A 23703-nucleotide genomic window follows, 5' to 3' on the forward strand; every position below is an offset into this window, starting at 1 on the left:
TATAAAATTTGCCCATGTTTATTAAACCAGAGGAATGAGGATTCAAATGCAGGATTCAAATGCAGGTTTCAAATGCAGGTTAGGCGGGGCACTGTGACTCACACCTATAATCCTAGCACTTTGGGAGGCCAAGGCAGGCAGATCATATGAGGCCAGGAGTTCGAGACCAGCTGGCCAATATGGCGAAATCCCATCCCTACTAAAAATACAAAAATTAGCTGAGTGTGGTGGCACATGCCTGTAATCCCAGCTACTCCAGGGGCTGAGGCACGAGAATCGCTTGAACCCAGGAGGCGGAGGTTGCAGTGAGCCAAGATCACACCACTACACTCCAGTCTGGGAGACAGAGCAATACACTGTCTCAAAACAAAACAAAACAAAACAAAAAGCCACAAAAAACACATGCAAGCTATATTATTCCAGAGTCTACACTAGTATCACTTCATTAAATTGTTCTTATGTGGTCTAGAGGCTTTAGCGGCCATGCAAACGGGCAGATCTTAAAAGTGATTCTTCTTAGACCTTACCATTAGGTGTCCTAATTCTGAATGTTTTGGTATTTACCAGGAGGGGCATTATTTGGGTGACTGCAAGGTTTACCTAAATTATTTGGTAAAAGAAAAGATAAATGGAGCATTTAACTTTATTTTACTTCCTTCACAAGCCAGTTTCTAAGGTTGGTATGTTTAATTCACTGGAAAAAATTTCTTACATACAACTGAAAAACTGACTCAAGGTGAAAGAGTAAGACTTGTAGTTTCTCACAGTCAGTAATGCAGAAATTGATCAGGCAATACACAGGACATATAACAACCAGAGACCAATGCCTTTGAACTCCCAGACACGCTCTAACTTTGCACAGCTGAAGAAACAGCCACTGAACAGTCATTACTAGCAGCCATGAAGGAAGAAGACAGCCAGCCAACCTCACAGTGAATCGACTGCAGTTCAAAGGATATGTATTAAAGGAGTAAGCTGGGGATGGGGGTGAAAGGGAAGTAGGATGGGGGCGTAAAAGTAAAAAGAATGTCTCTGTGATAGACACAGATAGGAAAGCAAGCACTGAAGTAGGCAGCACCACAGAGCTGTGTTAAAGATGCCAAGACACACTACTACCTCCCTCCAGCTAAAATAATGGAGATGAATTAACATGCATAGATTTCTAGGGCATTTTTGAGAGAAAAAAAATCAAGATATAAAACAATACATGTAACATTTTTGTTTTTAAAAATCCACAAAATGGTATATATTTCCCAGGGATATACACATATAATGTCCATCGGTATATGCACAATAAAAAGACTGGAACCATACTATGGAAATAAACAGAGACCACCCAAAATGAGAACAATCAGAAGCTATTTATTCATTACTTACTAAAATAAGGGAGTCAAACACCATCACTTGTGTTTGGCAGATACTCACAGGCAGCCAAGGCAGAGATGAAAAGCTTTATAGTGAAAAGAGGGAAGACTCACAAATGCTACAATTGAAACTGTTGGTTTGGGAAGCTAGAGGTGGGTAATTACAAGTAAGCCATCTTATGTGGTTGGTTTGGGGAGTACATTTGGCTTTGTCTTGTTGGTTCTGAGTTAAAAGCTGACAGTCATTGACCAAGCACTGACACTTCTGAACCAACTGTATCAGAGCTTGCGGTTTGGCTTCCCAGGCTGGTTGCTGCAGAGGTTGTGTGTCCGAGTTCTATTGACATACATGGTCTGGTCCTTGTCGGTTTGTATATTTAGTCTCAGTATGCACCAAACTAATATTAGTGGTTACTACTGGCAAGATGGGAAGGGATAGGGTCAGCAAATAATTTCATATTTTGTAATTCTAAGTTTGTTTATAAGGAGAATTTATTTACTCATTTTTTTACAATTTTGTAAAATTCTGAAGCAAAATGGCAGAAGATTGACAGCTATCATTCCTAATCCTCACAACACTGCAAGACGAGTTGTATTCTTATTTTATAGTGGAGGAAAGTGAGGCATTAACAAATTAACCAGTTCAAGACCACACAGTTGATAAATAGCACATATGGAATTTAATTCCAGGCATATCTGATCCTAAAAGTTACTTTTCACTATGCCATGCTGCTGCTTACAAATGTATAGTTATACTAACACTAAAAGAGAGAAAGGGCTGGGCATGGTGGCTCATGCCTGTAATTCCAGCACTTTGGGAGGCTGAGACAGGAGGGTCACTTGAGCCCAGGAGCTTGAGACCAGCCTGGGGAACAAAATGAGATCCTATTCTACAAAAAGTTTTTAAAAATTAGCTGGGTGTAGTGGTGCATGCCTGTGGTCCCAGGCACTTGGGAGACTGAGGCAGAGGGATCACTTGAGCCTACAGTAAGCCATGTTTGCTCCACTGCACTCCAGCCTGGGTGATAGAGAAAGACCCTGTCTTAAAAAAAAAAAAAAAAAAAAAGAGAGAGAGAGAGAGAGAGAAAAAAAAAAGGCAAGCTGCGGTGGCTCATGCCTATAATCCCAGCACTTTGGGAGGCCAAGGCGGGCAGAGCACAAGGTCAGGAGATTGGGACCACCCTGGCTAACACAGTGGAACCCTGTCTCTACTAAAAAATTCAAAAAATTAGCCAGGCATGGTGGCGGGCGCCTGTAGTCCCAGCTACTCGGGAGGCTGAGACAGGAGAATGGCATGAACCTGGGAGGCAGAGCTTACAGTGAGCCAAGATCCTGCCACTGCACTCCAGCCTGGGCGACAGAGAAAGACTCTGTTTCAAAAAAAAAAAAAAAAAAAAAAGAGAGAGAATGGCCATTTTTACTCCTTACAAAGGGTGAGCATAACATATTGGATTAACCCAATATTAGCATCTATTAGTACAATAGCATCTATCTACTAAAATGGTATTAGAACTCAGAAATGGCGGTTGCCATTTCAAGTTATCTGAAGTTATAGAACTTGACACGTGACAGCACGTGAAGTCCTGCCTGAAGTCTGATCCTTTGTACTTCCAGAAGGGTAGCTTTGGCTTTTGAGAGAGAGATAGCATTTAAAATGTAGTTATAACTAATGAGAAAGTAGGTATCTTTCAGAAAATTCCTTTTAGAACACCATCTATCACCTATATCATTGATAATGGTGTTAGCCAATTTCTAATCTAGGAAATGCTAATGTATCAATTTCCTATGGATTTAAAGCAGTTGTGTGAACCAGCTGACTGTTTTTCATGTGGTAATGTAGTTAACTTAACTTTGATTACCTTGATGATCAAGAACTTACCAAGGTACCTCTAAATTAAGAAGGGTTAACCAGTTGTTGCAGGATTAAACTTTTCTCTTTTTAAAATCTTTACTTGGAACCACAGGTTGTAATGATCCATAATTTTAAAAACAACAGTTTTTATGTTGGGTAACTACAGAACTCACATGGAAAAACAGATTAATATGTATAAATATCTTTGCTATTTACTGCCCTAAATATTACATCAATGATTTACATAGTAACTCAGTGCTTCTCAACACTGAAACAGCATAGTAAAATAATCTGGAGATCTTAAACAATAATATCAATGCCCTCCTCCCTTCCTCCAAGATTCTGATTTAATTGGTCTAGGGAAGGTCTCTGCATCAGTATTTTTAAAAAGATCACTAGTTGATTCTAATAGGCAGCCTAAGTTGAAAAGCACTACTATAGATGAAGATGCTAAGATGAAAAGGACTTCATGATGTGGTTCAGTTTGTTCACCAGCATATATCCCTTTGGAGAATCATTATCTCCTATGCTATGAGTTCCTGGTGAGGCTGACCCTGACTCTTCTAAACCATAGCGAGTCCTTGTAGTGTGCACATGACCCAGTTCAGAGTAATGCTTTGTATATATTGATGCTATATAATTAGATACACATATATTTTATACCCTCATAGTGGCTTAGTATTTTTGTCATTAGGAAGCATACATTTTATCATTTTATTTTTACAAATGCTTTTACCTTATAGTTTGCTGCTATGGTTCAAATGTGCCTGCCAAAACTCATGTTGAAATTTAATTGCCATTGTGAAACTGTCTTTGCAAAAATTATAACTGAGAGACTTATGACAGTGAGAGAGATCTGATCTAACCAACTCCATCTTGTCTTTAACCTCAAACTGCCCTTGATTATCCCCGGGTGTGGGCCAAGCTAACTTTGGGAGAAATTTAATTTACAGTTTAAATGAAATAACACTTCCCCCAAACTAAACCACTTTTATAAAACGAACGAAAGGCCACCAGATTAGGAAGATGAGAGGGGCCTGAATCCTGCTAAAATACAGGTATAAAAGATTACCACCTATTATTCCAGAGGTCACGAGATTTGTTAACTTCTTCGATTACTCCTGTATTGATTTTTTGAGATGTCTTTTCAGGCTTTTGCACTTCTGACTACCAGATAGCCCCATGTGGACCTGCAATGCTGGATTCAACCAGTCTTATGGCCCCCACACAGATGCAGACACAGTGCAGTAGGGCTGCTTTCCACACCCCTATGATTGAATCCCCAACCAATCAGCATTTCCTAATCCCTCACCCGCTGCCTGTCAACCTATCCTCAAATAGCCTCCAAATTTTCAGGTGGCTGATTTAAGTCATAATAAAATTCCTATCTCCTGTTTAGCTTGATCTAACATGTATTAAACTATTACAATTCCCACATCTTGATAAATAGGCTCTATCTGGACAGTGGGCAAAATGAACCCATTGGATAGTTACAATTGTAATAGTATTAAGAAGTGAGGTCTTTAAGAAGCGATTAGGTCATAAGAGCAGAGCCCTCATGAATAGATCAAAGCCATTATGATGGGAGTGGGTTAGTTTCACTGGAGTGGGTTCCTGATAAAAGGATGAGTTTGGTCAGATTTCCTCTCTGTCTCGAGTGCTGTCTTGCTTGCCACGTGATGCCTTCCTCCATGGGATGACCCTCACCAAATGCCAGCACCATGTTCTTAGACTTCCCAGCCCAAGAGTTATGAGACAAATATATTTCTTTTCCTAAATTATAGTCTATGATATTGTTACAGCAGCAGAAATGAGACTAAGACATTTGCTTCATCTAACTTTATGTAAATTTGATTTATGAAATCAAATTTTAAAATATATACATTTTCATTAAAAACATTTTTTTTGAACATTTATAAATGTATCTGACATATAACTATGTTAGTATTTCTTTGGCTAGTGCTGACATATTTTTCTACCCTTTTAATATTTCTGCATTCTCACAATTTAAACATCATGCTTGTAAACAGTACAACATTGACTTTGTCACTTAATGAAGTATTTTCTTCTTTCACATTTAATGTAATTATTGATACATTTGTATTTAAATCTACCACTTTATGAAGTGCTTTCTGTTTATATTGTCTTCCTTTTTTGTTTTCTTTTTGGATGCAATTTTAATTGCATTTTGCCCTCTGAAGTATCTTGAGGTTATATAAAAATCACTTAGGAAGATACTACTGTTTCTTTTTATTATCTAATTAATTTTACAGTCATATTTTATTTTCAAGCAGACATGCAACAATACATGTTTCATTTTATTATAGTCATGAGAAAAGCATGTTTGAAAAGCAAGCCATCATAATTTTGAGAGAAGTTCTGGGGAACTTGCTGGGGGTGGAGAATAGTCATTTGATCCCATGATCTACATTAGAGGTCCGCAACCTATATCCCATGAACAAAATATAACCAAAAGACTGGTTTCAGATGGTCTGTAAGTTAAGGAAGGGCTTTACATTTTTAAAGGGTTGAAAAAAAAATTAAAGAAACATATGTGACAGAAACCATTTATTATCGATCTGGCCCTTTACAGAAAAAGTTTGCTGATGACATATCCTATATCATCTTGCCAAGACCTGTAAAGGTCTGAGAGTTTTATCCTACTTGCAGACTAGTAAATTAGCTTGCTACAATTTCATGGATGCTAGTGGGACACAGGATAATCCAGCGTAAGAAACAAATGACTTTGTTATTTACAGCAATAGCAGTCATCAGAACATCAGCATTAGTACCAATTCCTTATGCCCCAATTTCCACCAGGTAATATGAAGAGAGGCAGGTGACACCAGCATGCACAGTAGCTGGTTACAGGAGATGATAAGGAGCTTAGGGCACCCAAATATTTTATAATGGACAGTAAGCACACCTGCTCTTTGCTCTGCAGGGAGACATTATCTCAATCTTCCAAGGCTGTTTGCTATTACAAGTTACAAATATTTAAGAAAAGATAGTTTGGAACAAAGTCAATGCCTCTGATTGAGAAATACAAGAGAATCATGGAGAAGATATAGAGAAATACAAGAGAATCATGGAGCACTGTGATCCAATAATCTAAATTTGTATCTATAATGGCCTTCAGATTTTATGAGTTGTATCATTTCAAAAGTTCATCTGAGCCAAGTGCTAAAGTATTTTCAGTATTATCTTAAAGAGTGGAGGAAATAATAGTTACATCACCTTATAGGGATTTCTAAAGGCAGTTTAAAATCTTAACATTTAAAAAACTATTATTCAGCTATTTAAAAACATCTGAAATGAAGAAGGATTGATTTATGGTAGGGGCCAGGTGATAACTTACTCTATAGTCATCTTCTAACTAATTTGGTAACTTGACATTTTCTTTGGTGGATGCATAAACTATATCATGTTCTATAAAATTTTATTATTACAGTCCAAAATGTTTTAAAATTATCCCAGGATTTGGCTAGGCACAGTGTACAGCTGGCTGTAATCCCAACACTTCAAGAGGCCAAGGCAGGTGGATCACCTGAGGTCAGGAGTTCGAGATCATCCTGGCCAACATGGTGAAACCCCATCTCTATTAAAAACATAAAAATTAGCCTGGTGTGGTGGCACACGCCTGTAGTTTCAGCTACTCAGGAGGCTGAGGATAGAGAATCGCTTGAATCCGGGAGACGGAGGTTGCAGCGAGAAAAGATAGTGCCACTGCACTGTAGCCTGGACAATAGAGCGAGACTCTATCTCAAATGATAGTAATAATAAATACATAAAGAAATAATTTCAATCCCAGCATTTAATAAGAAATACACATTTTACAGAAGAAATTTAAACACTGTAAGAACATTCTAAAATGTATTGATTTAACAAGTATTATAGTTGATATTTAACATCTAGAAGTAGAGCCAGCTAAGCAGTTTTCTGGCAGCATTATAAATGGAACAGTGTTTCTAAAAATTATGACTTTTTTTTTTAAAGAACTCTTTTATAAGATGAATGTTTATGAGGATGTAAACTATGTAACATTCAGTTAAATATTTAAAAAGCTGCTTCTATTAGAAACAGTAAGCTGTAAAATTGGGTATTTTCGAGAAAATCTAGATCATCTTTAAATGTCAGACATGGGGCACTTAGCAGAATTCTCTAACATGACATCTTTTTAACCCTAGAAACTCGAAGTATGAAATCCAGTCAGAACTGATCTGATGTTGCTTTAATACAGGCCTGAGCTGGAGAGCTCTGCAGAAAGCAAGATTACTCTGGGGACAATATGGAATCTCTTGTGTCCAACTAAGTATGGTCTGGTAGCTTTGAGTTTCTAGACTACTGAACAAAAGCTGCAGCTAAGATCTGATGTTCCACTACATAATTTTCCTGAGTAATTTTAACGTAACTTTATAACATATAGGAAGAATATAAACTAAAAAAGTCTTGCATGATTAGTTGCTCTTCACTACTTAGTGTTGCTATTTAGATTTGTTCAGTCTCTTTACTATAGTTTGGGTTAAACTAGAAGTCATTTTAGCTGAGGACTAAGTATGGGCTAGGTTCGCGTGGACTATTTTTATATATTCATATACTAACTCAATTATACATCCTTAAGTGTTCTGACAAAATCATATTTTAACTGTTCTATTAAAATATCTATTATATGATTTCCAAGGCAAATTTAGAATATAGAAAAAGTCCACATAAATCAATTTCATTTCATTTCATTTATCACATGCCGACATTTAACCAAATAAATTTTATAGAGATGCTGGAACATCTGCTAGTCTCTGACAGGGTGTTTCAGGTGAGGTAAGAACCAGCAGTTTGAAGGAAGGTTGGAGAAAAGGATTACTTTATGTCTGGTAAGACAATGTTCCTTACTAATAAAACTTTCCCACTTACTGACTTTTAGGATGCCTGAAGGAAAAAGGAAATATGAATCATTTAAATATTAAACACATTTCTTTTTGACAACCCAAACTCATTAGATTTATCATATTCATCTGTCTACAGTGAATTTTTTCCTAGGTGTGTTCTCACAGACTTCTTTGAAAAAGAAAGAAAAAAGGCTGAGTTATATGTAAACTAAATTTACCTATCATTATACATTTACAAGACAAAGGGCAACACAGGAAATGGGCTTCTAAGCAATTTGGAAATTATATATAACCTGAAAGTCACAAAGAAGATTAAAATTTATGTACAAAAAGTTACAAACAAAGTATAAAAACCACAAAATGGGAAAAATACTTGCAACACATAATAGACAAAAACATTAATTTATTTAATTTACAAGTTTTACAAATCACTAAGAAAAAATGCAACTTAGTAGAAAAATAGGCAAAAGATATTAACAGTATTAACAGACAGTTGACACAGAAAGAAAAACAAACGAAATCATGCTCAACTTCACTCATAATTAAATAAATGCAAACTAAAATAAGTTATACTTTTCAACTATGAGAGCAGTAAAGGTAAAATATTCTGATAACACACAATGTTGGCAAGTAGCAGTTGATAGAAATGTAAATTAAAACAACTTTTTGGAGGGCAATTTTGCCATATATATCAAAATTAAAAATGCTTGTACTGTCTCAACTGTAATTTTATAGCTAGGAATTTAATGAATAAACTCTCAAAAATTGCAAGGTTCATTTTCCAGTGTACTCACTGATCCATTACTGGTAATAACAAAAAATGGAAAATAATCTAAATCTCCATCAGTCTGCCTAAATAAATTATTACATACCCAATCAATTCAATATTATTTAGCACTGAGCAGAAAGAATCATACATGGTGTTAAAAAAGTGAAAAAAAAAAACCTTTTGCATTATGATCCATTTATTTATATGAAGAAATATATATAATTTTTTTCAGGAAACAAAAGAAACAATGACGCACCTAAAACAGATCTTTAGGGAGAGGAATTAGTAGACTTCATTTTTCATTTTATATCTTCATAACTGATTTAAACTTTTATTTTGCCACATATATGTAAAAAATTTGTACATATATAACATATTTTAAATAAGTTATTACTGTAGTACTGTTAAATAGTATTTTAAAGAAAAGAAACCACATGGATAATTGTTCATGGGCCCAGTCATTCAATATGTATGGTATAGAATTCGTATCATCTACACTGAGATACCCTTTCAAAACAATGACTGCAAAAAAAATGGGTTTCCATTCTTTTTAGATGTTATTTTAAAATTCATTTCATAATAAAATCTAATACCATAGTAAAACTCATTTTTTTCCCTTTCTCCAGAAACTTTAAGCAAATACTTGAAGTTATGGTAAAGAATCTTAAAATAATGCCATTCTTGGTTCAACCACTTGGGGAAACAGTGTATCATTATCTATTGAAGGTGAAGATACACATTCTCCATGAACCAGCAATACCCTACTAAATATACACCCTAGAGAGAAGTCTACTCATATATTCACCATGGTATGTGTATACAAATGTTCACAGCAGGAGTGTTTACAATAGCAAAAAATAAAAGCTAACCTCGAAACTACTAAAATAGTAATTAACATTAGAATGGCTATATTAATTATGCCATATTTGTACAATGGTATATCTATACAAAAGAATCATCCTTAGGCTTGCAGAATAAATTTTAAGGTTTGGGCATTTATAACTCAAAAATAAAGTACAAAGACGCTGAATACGGAACTGTGTCCAAACCATCATAATAAAAATTAGTACCAGTACAGAGAAGAGATTCTGTAGTTAGGTTAGAAGATGGAACTTCTAATTACTTCTTCATTTTTAAACCTTTAATATTCATTCCTAAATTAGATTTAGCCATTCCTTTTCAAGAACATTTCCTGATATATTTCATAAACTGCAAATACTCTTAGACAATCATACTAATATATCCTTCCTATCATCATTATTCATATTCACCTAGCCTCACATAAGAACCTCTAAGAAGCATAAAAAAGCATGTCAAGAGGCTAAAAACCACTACTTAACAAAACAATCTTTTTTTTTTTTCTTTTTTTTCTTTGAGAAGGAGTCTCACTCTGCTGTCAGGCTGGAGCGCAGTGGCACAATCTTGGCTCACTGCAACCTCCACCTCCTGGGTTCAAGCAATTCTCCTGCCTCAGCCTCCCGAGTAGCTGGGATTACAGGCATGTGCCACCACACCGGGCTAATTTTTGTATTTTTGGTAAAGACGGGGTTTCACTATGTTGGCCAGGCTGGTCTTGATCTCTTGACCTTGTGATCCTCCTGCCTCAGCCTTCCAAAGTGCTGGAATTTTGTGTGAACCACCATGCCCAGCCTTTTTTTTTTTTTCTGAGATGGGGTCTCACTCTGTCACCCAGGCTGGAGGGTAGTGGCGTGATCTTGGCTCACTAAAATCTCAAAATCTCTATCTCCTGGGCTCAATGAGTTCTCCCACCTCAGCCTCCCAAATAGCTGAGACAACAGGTGTGTGCCACTATGCATGGCTAATTTTTGTATTTTTTGCAGAGATGGGGTTTCACTCTGTTGCGCAGGCTGGTCTTGAACTCCTGAGCTCAAGCGATCCTGCTGCCTCAGCCTCCCAAAGTGCTACGATTACAGGTGTGAGACATCAAGTGATAGAGTTTGGCAAATCTCATCTTGAATTGTAGCTCCCATAACTCCCCCATGCTGTGGGAGGGACACAGTGGTGGAAGATAATTGAATCATAGGGGCGGTTTCCCCATACTGTTCTCCTGTTAGTGAATAAGTCTTATGGGATCTGATGGGTTTATAAGGGGAAACCCTTTCACTTGGCTCTTATTCTCATTTGCCGCCATGTAAGACGTACCTTTTGCCTTCCATCATGATTGTGAGGCCTCCCCAGCCAAGTGGAACTCTGAGTCCATTAAACCTCTTTTTATTTATAAATTACTCAGTCTCAAGTATGTCTTTATCAGCAGTGTGAAAACGAACTAATACACCATGCCTGGCCAAAACCAAAATCTTCTTAACTCATGTTCCACATTTAAACATATGGTAGCAGCGGTGAAGGAGAATGAAGTTTTGAATTGTTATAGCATACATGCACACACAGGTACACACGCACACACAAACCATTTTGTAAGAGGAACATTTCTTTTAAATGTTAGCCATGTGTTAATTTTCACTTAATATTTGTAGGAACACTTTCAGTTACATGTTTAATACAATACCATTTTAATACTAGTATTAAAAATGTTTTATAACCTTTATAACACAGGAAAACACAGGTTTCTACCAATGGGCAGAACTTGTCATCATGGGGGATTTCAGTAAAACACTATTTCCCAATCTGCCATGTACAGCCAACTGCCTAAATTTGGACCAGTAAGATTTGGCATGTGTGTGTGATAGGGAGTTGTTTTCTACTCTCTACTTTTTCCTTCTCACTGACTAGATAATAGCAACAAATGAAGGCTCCCATCTTTAAATCAGACATAGAAGCCTCCTGGCAAGAATGGCAGAGCTGCCTGGCCAGCTTCAGACAGGTCATTTCTAGATTGCTGTCTAGATAGTAAAACAGAAATGTCTGTTATTTCAGCACTGAAATTTGAAGATATTGTTATAGAAAATTTTAATGTAAAAGTCTAAATACTCAGTTAAATTATTTGTAGGAAATAGTTGAATCGTTTTCATTAGTCAAGGCAAAAATCTTTGTCATAAGAATTAGAGGATAAAGATAAAATCTTAAAAATATGTACACATGAATTGTTATGTATATGATCATGTGACATTAAAGGTCTCTCTATGCATTACATATGCATCACATCAGCGGTCCCCAACCTTTTTGGCACCAGGGACCATTTTCTTCCACGGACTGGGGTGGTGAGGGTGGATGACTTTGGGACATTACATTTATTGTGCACTTTATTTCTATTATTACTACATTGTAATATATAGTGAAATAATTATACAACTCACCACAATGTAGAATCAGTGGGAGCCCCAAATTTGTTTTTCTGCAACTAGATGGTTTCATCTGGGGGTGATGGGAGACAGTGACAGATCATCAGGCATTAGATTCTCATAAGGAGCACACAACCTAGATGCCTCCCATGCGCAGTTCACAATAGGGTTCACGCTCCTATGAGAATCTAATGCCGCTGCTGATCTGACAGGAGGTGGAGCTCAGGCAGTAATGTGAGTGATGGGGAGTGGCTGTAAATACAGATGAAGTTTCCCTTGCTTGCCTGCTGCTTATCTCCTGCTGTGCAGCCTGGTTCCTAATGGTACCCTTCTGTGGTCCAGGGGCTGGGGATCTCTGCATTACATCAAAGGTAAAAATCACACAAACACAAAGACCAAGATACTTACAATAATAAATTGTCTAAATAGTTGAATGTCAACACTATGATAAACAAAACTGCAATGCAACTAACCGGAGAAAACCAATTTCGTTTAGGGTTTTTGTCCATAATACATGAAAAAGCTCTTAAAATGGGTAAAATGACAAAGAACATTGTATTAATACTGATTTTTGGTTGCAAGCCACAGAAACCAAGACTCTGGTTAACTTAGATGAAATGAATTACTGGGAGAGTATGGGAAAGTTAAAAGAAAGAAGAAACAGATGCAGGACAAGGGAAGTAGTTCCAGAGGGTGCTGGTGGCAGGAACTACCATACAGTCTTCCCTGAGTACTGCCACTGGAATGGGAAGTTCCTTAGAAACAGACTGAGGTGGCACAGTGATGGCATAGATAAAGCATACAGAGATGGCATGGAGAAAGTTTGATGGAGAGTGCTCTCAGGAGACACAACTATAAGGAAATGAGGAAGGCAGGATTGGGCAGAGGAGGAAGCAGACTCACAGTGAGGATGCAGCTGAAGCCTCAGTCCATCCTACAAGGTGTTCTTTGAAGTAATAGCTCTTTAGAATTGTCCCAAATAGAGTCAATGCCCTTTATATTCACCATCAGCCAGTCAGTGGCCTTGGGTTGCCCTCAGGCAAGGCAGTTCCCCAGGGAAGGAGGAAGTGAGATATAAGCAACTGAGAGTCCCACAACTGGACTTACTTTTCTGACTTTGCATCACATCACCCAAAATTCAAAACACTTACGAGAGCCAGATTGGCACATTTGGTCATATGTTCACAATTTGGCTGGGGTAGGCAAGCTCCTCTATTATGTCCTTCCAAAACTACACACAGAGAGGTAATTCCAGTAAACAAATTACCCTCACCTCACCAAAGAAACAAAACAAAACCCAAACAAAAACAACAACAAAAATTTGTATGCTATTACCACAACCAGACAGAATGGAAACCACAGAATGGAAACCACACTTCTAGGATACAGTAATGGTCTACTATAGATATCAATGGGCAATTCAGAAATAAAAATATATAAATGATTAATAAACTTTAAAAACTATAACCTCACTAGGAGCCAATGATCTGTAAATTAAACTTTTTTATTTTTTTTTTTTTGCTAATCAGATTGACAAAGATTAAGAAGAAAGATTTTACTCAGACTTTATAGGGGTAGTGGAAGGCAGGCATTCTAACACAACGTTGATAGAAGGATAAACTGATAATAACCTTTCTGAAAATCAATTCTGATATGTGTTCCAAAAGTTTTAAAAATATACATACCCTGCTATTTCACTTCTGATAATTTATCCTAAGGAAATACTCAATTAAGAAAGATATACGCACAAAGATATCCAATGTAGCACTGCTTGCTCTTATTTAAAAGGAAATAAACAGGGTTTAAAAATAGGTGATAGATTCAGTAAATTATGATAAATCACATGATGCAATATTATGAAGCCATTAGAAATCATGCAATTGCAAGATATCCATTTTCATATACGGAGAAATGTTCACATTACTGGTTTTAAAAATTATAAAACATACAATAAATCATTTTGTAATACCATAAACAGGAAAATGTTATAATAGGGTGATGGCATTATAAGTGTTACTTCCTTTTGCTTTTTTCCTATGACTTCTATATTAATCATGTATTACTTTATAATTAGAAAGATATTATAAATAATAAATATCTAATTACTTGACTTCTTATAGAGATTTAATTCTTGATATATAATAGGATATATATCAAGAATTACACTATAGAATACATATCAAGAATTATATAATATGGACAATATATCAATAATTTAATATCTATATATAATATAGAATATATATTAAGAATTTTATGTCTTTAGAAATTGGTTACAATTCAACTAGGCGTGGTGGGTGTCTCAGCCTGTAATCCCAGCACTTCGGGAGGTCAAGGCAGGTGGATCACTTGAAGTCAGGAGTTTAAGACCAGCCTGGCCAACATGGTAAAACCCCATCTCTACTAAAAACACAAAAATTAACCAGGCCTGTTCGTGAGCACCTGTAATCCCAGCTATTTGGGAGGCTGAGGCAGGAGAATCACTTGAACCCGGGAGGTGGAGGTTGCAGTGAGACGAGATCATGCCACTGTACTCCAGCCTGGACAACAGAGAGACACTCAGTCTAAAAAAAAAAAAAAAAGAAATTGGTTACAATGGAATTTTAGTTCAAATCTCTTAAAAACAAGAAACATTTCTTGACTAATCAGAAGAGCTGACACTCAGGGCCATATTCAAAGTCGGCTGGTACTTCAGTTTTAAATGAAAACAATTACATGAATGGTAACAACCTGTCTTTACCTTCATAATCATGTTTTTAAAAACTGCAATATTGAACCTAATAGTTTTGGCCCACATTTAAAGGAAGATTAAATTACTTGGAAAGGGCTCAGAAGAAAGTAATAAAAATAATTACATACTTAGAAATTCAGTCCTATAATGACACGCAAGAGGAAATCATTTAGAAAATAAAACTGAAAATAACCTTACACTTTTACGGGTTACCATAACCTCTGAAGAACGAGACAAGAAGCCAAAAATTGAATTATTATGAGAATAATTTAATTTAGTCATTAGTAAGAACATCTTATTCTTGAATAAGTATTTGAGTAATTATTAATGTCCAATGCTATGTAATAAGGACTTGTAACCACTAGGATGTATTACTAAAAATTCTTTTCTTAAAACAAAAGTGTCAAAGGTAGAATATTGTGTAAAGTAGGGGCTTATTACGTAACCCTTTAAGATCTTTTCCATATTTATGATTTTTTAAAAATTTCAGGCGTCTAGAATAATTATAAAAACGTTATCTTATTTTTATGGCTTTTTAAAAGTCAAAACGGATTAATCACTAAGAAATATAAGAGGATAAAAATATTAGAGATTTTTCATTAATATTGAAGAAAATATAAGTATACAATTACTTAGGAAATGCGTTATATTTGACTCCATAAAGGGGGAGCAATTAAACTAATTATTAAGATAAGAGTACAAGTGTGTTAAATGTCAGTATCTGTATTTCAAATCTTTTTTTAAAGTATAGTGCAATGTAGTGAATGCAGACAAAACTTTCCTATAACATATTTGTACAGATTTTTTTTTTTTTAAGATGGGAGTCTTGCTATGTTGTCCAGGCTGGTCTTGAACTCTGGGGCTAAAGTAATACTCCTTGCTCAGTCTCCCTAGTAGCTGGGACTACAGGAACACACCAACTTACCAGTAACACATTAGTTTTAAGGGGCTCAGATGAAGGAAAAAAAATGGATTTAAGATGAATAAAAAAGAATAATCTTTTGTCTGGGCTTGTTCCATCTTCCAAATATGTAGCAGCAACATAATGACACAAACAACTGCCCTAAAAATCTGTAACAGAAAAAAAAAAAAACAGCTTATATGCTACTCAAAAAATTACCTAAATACCTCTCAAAATCAAAACAAAAAGCAAAGTTAAAAACAAAACAGGACACACTTGCAAGAAAAGATATGACCTAAAGATTGTATCTTAGCACTGTTTGGTTTTTGAATAAAATATTAATTTTTAAGCATTTATTTAATGTTTACATACATTAGGCTTTACCATACTATCAGGCACTGTTCTAAGTAGTTTACGAATAGTACTTAATGTAATCCTCATAGCTCCGTAAGAAAGCTGGGTATGGTAGCTCATGCCTGTAATCCCAGCACTTTGAAAGGCCCAGGCCGGCAGACTGCTTAAGTCCAGGAGTTCAAAACCAGCTTAGGCAATATGGCCAAACCCTGTCTCTACAAAAAACAAAAAAATTAGCCAGGTATGGTGGCCCGTACCTGTGGTCCCAGCTACTCAGGAGGCTGAGGTGGGAGGATCGCTTGAGCCTGGGAGATCAAGGCTGCAGTGAGCTGTGATCTTAACACTGTACTCCAGACTGGGTGACAAAGCGAGACCCTGCCTTAAAAAAAAAAAAAAGAAAAAGAAAAAAAAAGCTACCATTGTTATACCTCATTTTATAGATTAGGAAACTGAGGTACAGAGGTCACACTAGGCCAAGATCACACAACAAATAGTGGAGCTGATGGAGCTGAGATTCAAATCCAGGCAGTCTGGTGCTGGAGTCAATGTGTGTAATCACTAAGCTATTATATACAAGTAATTCCTTCACATATTAATATTTGATAACAATTTTGAACTTTGAAGTTTGCAAATATCCATAGCCTGTCAGAAGTACAAAAGTAATCACAAATAACTTTTCTAATAAAGAATTTAAATTGGAAAAGATTTCCTTGACTAGCTTTACAACAAATACATGTGTAGATAAAAGTAGGGATAAGAAAGAAAAAGACTGTTTTTTAAATGCATTTGTCATGAATTTATTACCTGGGTAAGCAAAAACACTTGAGCTATCTCTTTTCAAAGATAAAATTTAAAAATATGAATTTATATATTGTCTAGCGGAAAAGCACAGTACAATTTCAATTAATGTTTAATTCTATGACTGACTAAAATCTTTATAACATTTTTAATTAAAGAAGAAGGTGACTGGGACTTAGGTAGGAAAGCAAAATCATAACATCTACTATGGAAACAAGCTTTTTTTTTTTTTTTTTTGGATACAGAGTCTTACTCTGTCGCCCAGGCTAGAGTGTAGTGCTGCAGTCTTGGCTCAATGCGGCCTCTGCCTCCCAGGTTCAAGCAATTCTCACGCCTCAGCTTCCCTAGTAGCTGGGATTACAGACCACTCAGCTAATTTTTGTACTTTTAGTAGAGATGGGGTTTCCCCATGTTGGCCAGGCTGGTCTCAAAGTCCTGGCCTCATCTGATCTGCCTGCCTTGGCCTCCCAAAGTGCTGGGATTATGGGCATGAGCTACTGTGCTAGGCCTATAAAAATGCTTCTTTAGGGTAACTTTTTTCTTTTTCCTGTAATAGGATAAGCACATTATTTCTCAAGGGAAATACCATTTACTGAATTTGTACTCTGAATGCCATCTAATAAAACAGCAAAGCCACAACCATGCAGAATGTAGGCACAGCATGTCTAACTAAAACTGACTGTAAGACAAAAAAGGAAAAGGGAGCTGATTTCCAAGGTTCTACATGGCTTTGCACTTCACATGTTCTGATGCTACAGATTCGAGAAGTTGTAGGTCTAACATAATTTATGTCTTCTTTTAGCATTTGTGAATTGAGAAGCTTGGAATAACAACTATGCAAGTCACTTCTAATCCTAAAATTCCAACTACATGAAATACATATTATTAAGTACTCAGACAACCACAATGTCAAAGGCTGGCCTTGTGGCAAAAAGGAAATACAGCAAAGAACGTCAGGTCCCCACCATGGCACTGACAGCAAGTCTGTTCTCAAGGTTAGTCTCTAAACTGACACCTGGTAAGTCTGACAATGGAATATTTGCCAACAATTAAGTAGAGGAGACCTCTCCTGAGAAATTTTTCATAAGTTTCACATACTACATTTTGATATCTCCTGGAATGTTTGTGGCCCTCCCCTTACTGGACTACTCTCTCATTTTGTTGGCTAATACATGTTACTAAAGTCAATATATATTCAACTCATTTTTCTCTGCCTCTTGGCCCAATTTAACACAGCTGATCCTGTTTTCAAATGCCTTCATCTGATTTTCTTCTTACCGCTTAGGCCACCTGCCCTTTGTAGGTCTTTTATGTGGTCATTAATGTTGGAATTACTTATTTTTTATTTAACCAAGTTTTTCATCTGTAAAATGGATGTAATCTTATGATTTTCTTCATAGCGTTGTGAGAATTCAGTAAGATTATGAATGTATAGATTTTGGCACAGTATCCAGGACATAAATTACTACTATCAACTCGTGGCTAGATTAGTGATATTGTGTCCTGCCTTCCCATGCTTACTCTTCCTCTTATCCACTCTTCTGCTCATAATATAACTAGTTTTATTTTTATTTATTTATTTTTTGAGGCAATGTTTCACTCTGTCACCCAGGCTGGATGCTGTGGCGCAATCATAGCTCACTACAACCTCCACCTCAAGTGATCCTCTCACCTCAGCCTCCCAGGGAGCTGGGACTACAGGTGCATGTCACCATGCCCTGCTAATTTTTGTGCTTTTTTTGGTAGAGATGGGGTTTCATCATTGTTGCCCAGGCTGGTCTCGAACTCCTGAGCTCAAGTCGTACACCTGCCTTGGCCTCCCAAGTGTTGGGATTACAGGCGTGAGCCACCTTGCCAGGCCTAGAGAGTTTTAATAAGCACAAATCTGATCATGTGCCCCTATCTATCTGGAAACCCAGTAATGCTTTTATAGGGCTTTTAGAATACAGACTCATCTCTTACTACTTATGCTCCCTAATCCCTCCCTATGCTTTAACCAAACTGATTTCAAGCTTCTTTGATAGTTCCTGCTCACTCCATGAGGGCATTTGACCACAACATTTCCCTTATTTGAAACCCTCTGCAAGTTACAGTTTGGTCCTAATATTCCTTTAGACCTTTGTTAAAAAGTCACTTCCGTCTTGACTAAGTCTGGCCTATTTTGCTTTTTCCTTATACCATGTTCCTCTTTCCTGGAACTTCTTTTTGTAGTTACACATTTATGTGAGTGACTACTACTTATTATTACCACACATTTGTGTGTTTCCTCCAACAGACATCTCAGACTAAGCTCCTGATATTCATCCAACCCAAATCTGTTCTTTTAACCTCCTTTGCCATCTGAGGAAATAGTAATACCATTCTTCCAACTGGTCAGGTCAAAACCCTTGGACCCTCACATTTCACATCCATCAGCAAATTCTATTATGTCCCCAGAATTCAACTATTTTTCCCCATTTCCACTGCTACCCACTGTGGTCAAAGCGCTACCATCACTTCCTGGATTGCTGTAACAACTCTTAACACATCTCCTTGCTTCTTTGACTCAACCACTTATCCCTTGCCTACCTACAAGACAGCTAGATCAATTCTTTAAAAATGGCAGATGTCATTCCTCCACTGAAACCTTCCAACAACTTGCCATCTGCCAAGGACTGTTGTGTACCCCGCCAAAGTCGTATGTTGAAGCCCTAATCCTCTCCTCACACCTAGGTGACTGTATTGGAGATAGTGCTTTTAAGGAGGTAATTAAGGTTAAATGAGGTGATTAGGGTAAAGCCCTGATCCCACAGAACTTGCCCTTATAAGAAAAGGAAGAGACAACGCTCTCTTTATCATGTGAGGAGACACTGAGAAGGTACTGTCTGCAAGCCAAACAGAAAACCAGAACCTGATCATGCTGCCACTCTGATTTCATTCTTCCAGCCTGAAGAACTGTGAGAAAATATATTTCTACGCTTTGAGCCACCCAATCTATGGTATTTTGTTATGGCAGCCTGAGCTGACTAACACACCATTCTACTCAAAGTCAAGTAGATCTAATAGCCAAAAAAGGTCCTAAACATTCTAATCTATTACGTCCCGTATCCTAAGCTCTCTGATGTAACTGCCTTTGTTTCTTCCCATCTCTTAAGCAAGTTCCAGCCAAACTGGCTTACATGCAATTCCGTGAGCATGCTATGCATGCTCCTGCCTTTGGGTCTTCTTTGGTTTTTCTCGGCTTGGGACACCTTTTTTCCCAAGAATTCACATCACTCACTTCCTCAATCAAATGTTACTTTCTCAGTGAGGCCATCCTATGGAAAATTTATGATCCCCATTTCACACAAATATCCCATTTCCCTTTCCTTAGGACTCACTGCTTGGATGCTGTGTATTTTACCTATTTATCTTGTCTATTGTTTCTCTCACTAGAATGAACTCCATGAGAGATGGGATTGTCCGTTTTGCTCACTGATATATCCCGTAAATACAGAGTAGCTCACAGTAGCTGTTCAATATTTATTCAACTAAATTAATGTTGAGTTCCAATAGTGGCAGAATTCGTCGTGGAGTTGAAAGGTACTGCACAGATCATCTACTAATGCAGCAATTCCCTAGAAGAAAACTGCACTGCTTAAAGGATCGCCTCATTTTTCTGGCCTCCTCTGGTTATTATTAAAGCTCAAAAGGAGCTTTAAAAATCCTGATGCAACAGCTGTTTTTCCCTCACCATCTTATAGAGATAATAGGCTGAAAAGTTGTGAAGTTCAAGTAAGATAATGTTTATGACAATTTTTTGAAAATTGCCTGGTTGCAGCTTTTACTTACAGCATTTGCAAACAGTTCTGCCAACTCTGTGGCTCTTTCACCATATTTCAAGTGCTCAGCAAAACGATGGTGTTCGTCTCCATAAAGTCAAGTTTAAAAATACAAGGGCCAGGCGCGGTGGCTCACGCTTGTAATCCCAGCACTTGGAGAGGCCTAGGCGGGCGAATCACGAAGTCAGGAGACTAGACCATCCTGGTTAACACGGTGAAACCCGTCTCTACTAAAAATACAAAAAATTAGCCGGGCGCGGTGGCGGGCGCCTGTAGTCCCAGCTACTCAAGAGGCTGAGGCAGGAGAATGGCGTGAACCCGGGAGGCGGAGCTTGCAGTGAACCGAGATCGCGCCACTGCACTCCAGCCTGGGCAACAGAGCGAGACTCCATCTCAAAAAAAAAAAAAAAAAGAAAAAGAAAAAGAAAAAGAAAAACAACAACAAAAAACCAAACAAACAAATAAAGTACATAAATAAAAACCAAGTGACTGGAGGACGCCATTGATTGATTTTACTTAGGGCTTTGAGCATAAACTAGGTTTAAAAATTTCTGCTGCTGAGAAAGTGGGAAAACAGTTATATTCCCTTACATTTTACCGAAGAGAAACCAGACCTGCAGAGGAGTACCTTTCTGTTTCTATATAAACAGAGGCATTTTGCACAACCCAAATCACGCAGAAACCTCCTGGTAAGGACTTCACAGGTAGTTATTGCCGGCATTGTATTCTGAGAGATGAGCTTCATATCACTCTGGAAATGCCTTAAATTAAAACTCATCTTGAAACAACATGACGTCTCAACGAGGCTGCCTTCTCACCTTGGAACATCAGCTTTTAAAATAAAGGTGTCATCAGAAGTGTGGAGACACCCACTGCATCACAACTGGAATCAATCTCTGGTTATGCTAACCTAGGTCTGCCGAGCAGGGTAAGTCTACTGCTCGAAAGCGGCACAGAGGAAATCCTCCCACCCCTGGGTTCAGGCCCGGAGTTACGAGCGGAGATTCGCGGCGGCGTGCCAGAGCCCAGAGCAAACCCGGCTGCGGAACGCACCTCGCCCGCGGCTCCGGAAGCGGCTGCGGCCCCGACCGGAAAGCCCCCAGCATCGCCCGCAGGAATAGCTGCGAGCCTGCGGCTCCAGCCCGGCCTCGGGTACCACGCGTCTAGTGGGAAGCGGCACTGACGCCTGCAGCATCTCGCGAGATTTCCGGCTCAGCCCAAGTACTGCGAGTTCATTAAAGAGGAGGAAAAAAAAAAAAAAAAAAAAAAAAAAAGGCCAGCGGGCGAGAGCCTCTGAAGTCGCGGCTGGGGCGCTGGGGTGGCAGCTGCCGCGGGAGCATCAGCTACCGGCGTGAGGCAAGGCAGGGCCCGCGCGCCGTTCGCAGCCCCGTTGCCTGGGCTGCCGGTTCACTGACGCGCGGCCCCCGGGTGGAGAGAGGGGAGGCGGCCTGGGAGCCCGCTCCTTTTCGCCGCAGAGCGCGGCGGGGGAGGGAGGTGAAGGCGTGGGAGGAGGGCGACGGAAGAGGAGGTAGCGGCGTGGAGATCCTCCCGGCGACATCACCGAGGCGGAGGGCGGCCGCGCCTGCTCCCAGATCGCGCCGTTCGTGCTGCCCGCACTGCCCGAGGCCCGGCGCGGGCTGGCTGGCCGCGATCCTGGCATCGGCCGCTTTCGCGTGGGGTCGCGCAGGAGCAGCGGAGGGCCGGATCGCTGAGTGAGCGTCAGCCGCGCGCCGCTGCGGGACCGTGGGTGGGCGGGCTGAGAGGCGGAGGAGCCTCCGGCCCCGCCTCCCGCGTGCTGCTGCCGGAGCCGCAGCAGCCACAGCCCCGCCGAGGCTTTAAACAGCGGGGCCCGCCCCGCGCCCGCCACACTCGCGCGCTCGCTTGGCTGCCAGTGGCGTCTGTGCCGTCCCAGCTAGCGGCGGCCAGCGGGCGGCGGGGAGAAAGACTTCCTCACCTGGTCTTGCGGCCGTGGCCACCGCCGGCCAGGGGTGCGGAGGGCGTGCTGCCGGAGACGTCCGCCGGGCTCTGCAGTTCCGCCGGGGGTCGGGCAGCGATGGAGCCGGTGCCCACGGCGCCCTCCTCCGGCGCCCCGGGACTGGCCGGGGTCGGGGAGACGCCACCAGCCGCTGCGCTGGCCGCCGCCAGGGTGGAACTGCCCGGCACGGCTGTGCCCTCGGTGCCGGAGGATGCTGCGCCCGCGAGTCGGGACGGCGGCGGGTTCCGCGGCGAGGGCGCTGCGGCGGCCGGGGACGGGCTGGGCAGACCCTTGGGGCCCACCCCGAGCCAGAGCCGTTTCCAGGTGGACTTGGTTTCCGAGAACGCCGGGCGGGCCGCCGCTGCTGCTGCGGCGGCGGCGGCGGCAGCGGCGGCGGCTGGTGCTGGGGCGGGGGCCAAGCAGACCCCTGCGGACGGGGAAGGCGGCGGCGAGAGCGGGCCGGCTAAAGGCAGCGAGGAAGCCAAGGGCCGCTTCCGCGTGAACTTCGTGGACCCGGCTGCCTCCTCGTCGGCTGAAGACAGCCTGTCGGATGCTGCCGGGGTCGGTGGCGACGGGCCCAACGTGAGCTTCCAGAACGGCGGGGACACGGTGCTGAGCGAGGGCAGCAGCCTGCACTCCGGCGGCGGCGGCAGTGGGCACCACCAGCACTACTATTATGATACCCACACCAACACCTACTACCTGCGCACCTTCGGCCACAACACCATGGACGCTGTGCCCAGGATCGATCACTACCGGCACACAGCCGCGCAGCTGGGCGAGAAGCTGCTCCGGCCTAGCCTGGCGGAGCTCCATGACGAGCTGGAAAAGGTGAGCTCGCCCGGCCCTCCCTTCTTCCCCAGCCCCTGGTGCATGCCGACCGCGGGATGTGGCTGCAGACTCTTCCCGAGTTGAGGTGGCAGGAGTAGACATGCACGACTTGCTGGCATCTCTGGATTCAGCTGTCAAGGGTGGAATTGCAGAGGAATGTAACTTAATCTCTTAAAAAGTTT

At 40.0% G+C, this 23703-nt stretch overlaps 2 protein-coding genes across 4 annotated transcripts in view; one reads left to right on the forward strand and one right to left on the reverse strand.

Annotated features, from left to right (window-relative positions):
- Nucleotides 1-22625, reverse strand: part of LOC112625942 (proline-rich protein 18-like) — a 79873-nt gene extending 57248 nt beyond the window's left edge. Inside the window, exon 1 of the mRNA XM_025387504.1 lies at nt 21534-22625. Coding sequence (XP_025243289.1) covers nt 22055-22375 — 321 coding nt within the window. The 5' untranslated portion in view covers nt 22376-22625 and the 3' untranslated portion in view covers nt 21534-22054. The remainder of the gene's footprint in view (nt 1-21533) is intronic.
- SLC12A2 (solute carrier family 12 member 2) overlaps nt 21256-23703 on the forward strand; it is a 104909-nt gene continuing 102461 nt past the window's right edge. For all 3 annotated transcript variants that reach the window (XR_003119802.1, XM_025387501.1, XM_025387502.1), the window contains exon 1: nt 21256-23521. Coding sequence is in view for 2 of the 3 variants with exons in the window: in XM_025387501.1 (XP_025243286.1) it covers nt 22769-23521 (753 nt within the window). In the remaining variant the exon portion in view is untranslated. The remainder of the gene's footprint in view (nt 23522-23703) is intronic.

This window comes from Theropithecus gelada, chromosome 6 (genome assembly GCF_003255815.1).
Source record: "Theropithecus gelada isolate Dixy chromosome 6, Tgel_1.0, whole genome shotgun sequence".
Lineage (NCBI taxonomy): Eukaryota > Metazoa > Chordata > Mammalia > Primates > Cercopithecidae > Theropithecus > Theropithecus gelada.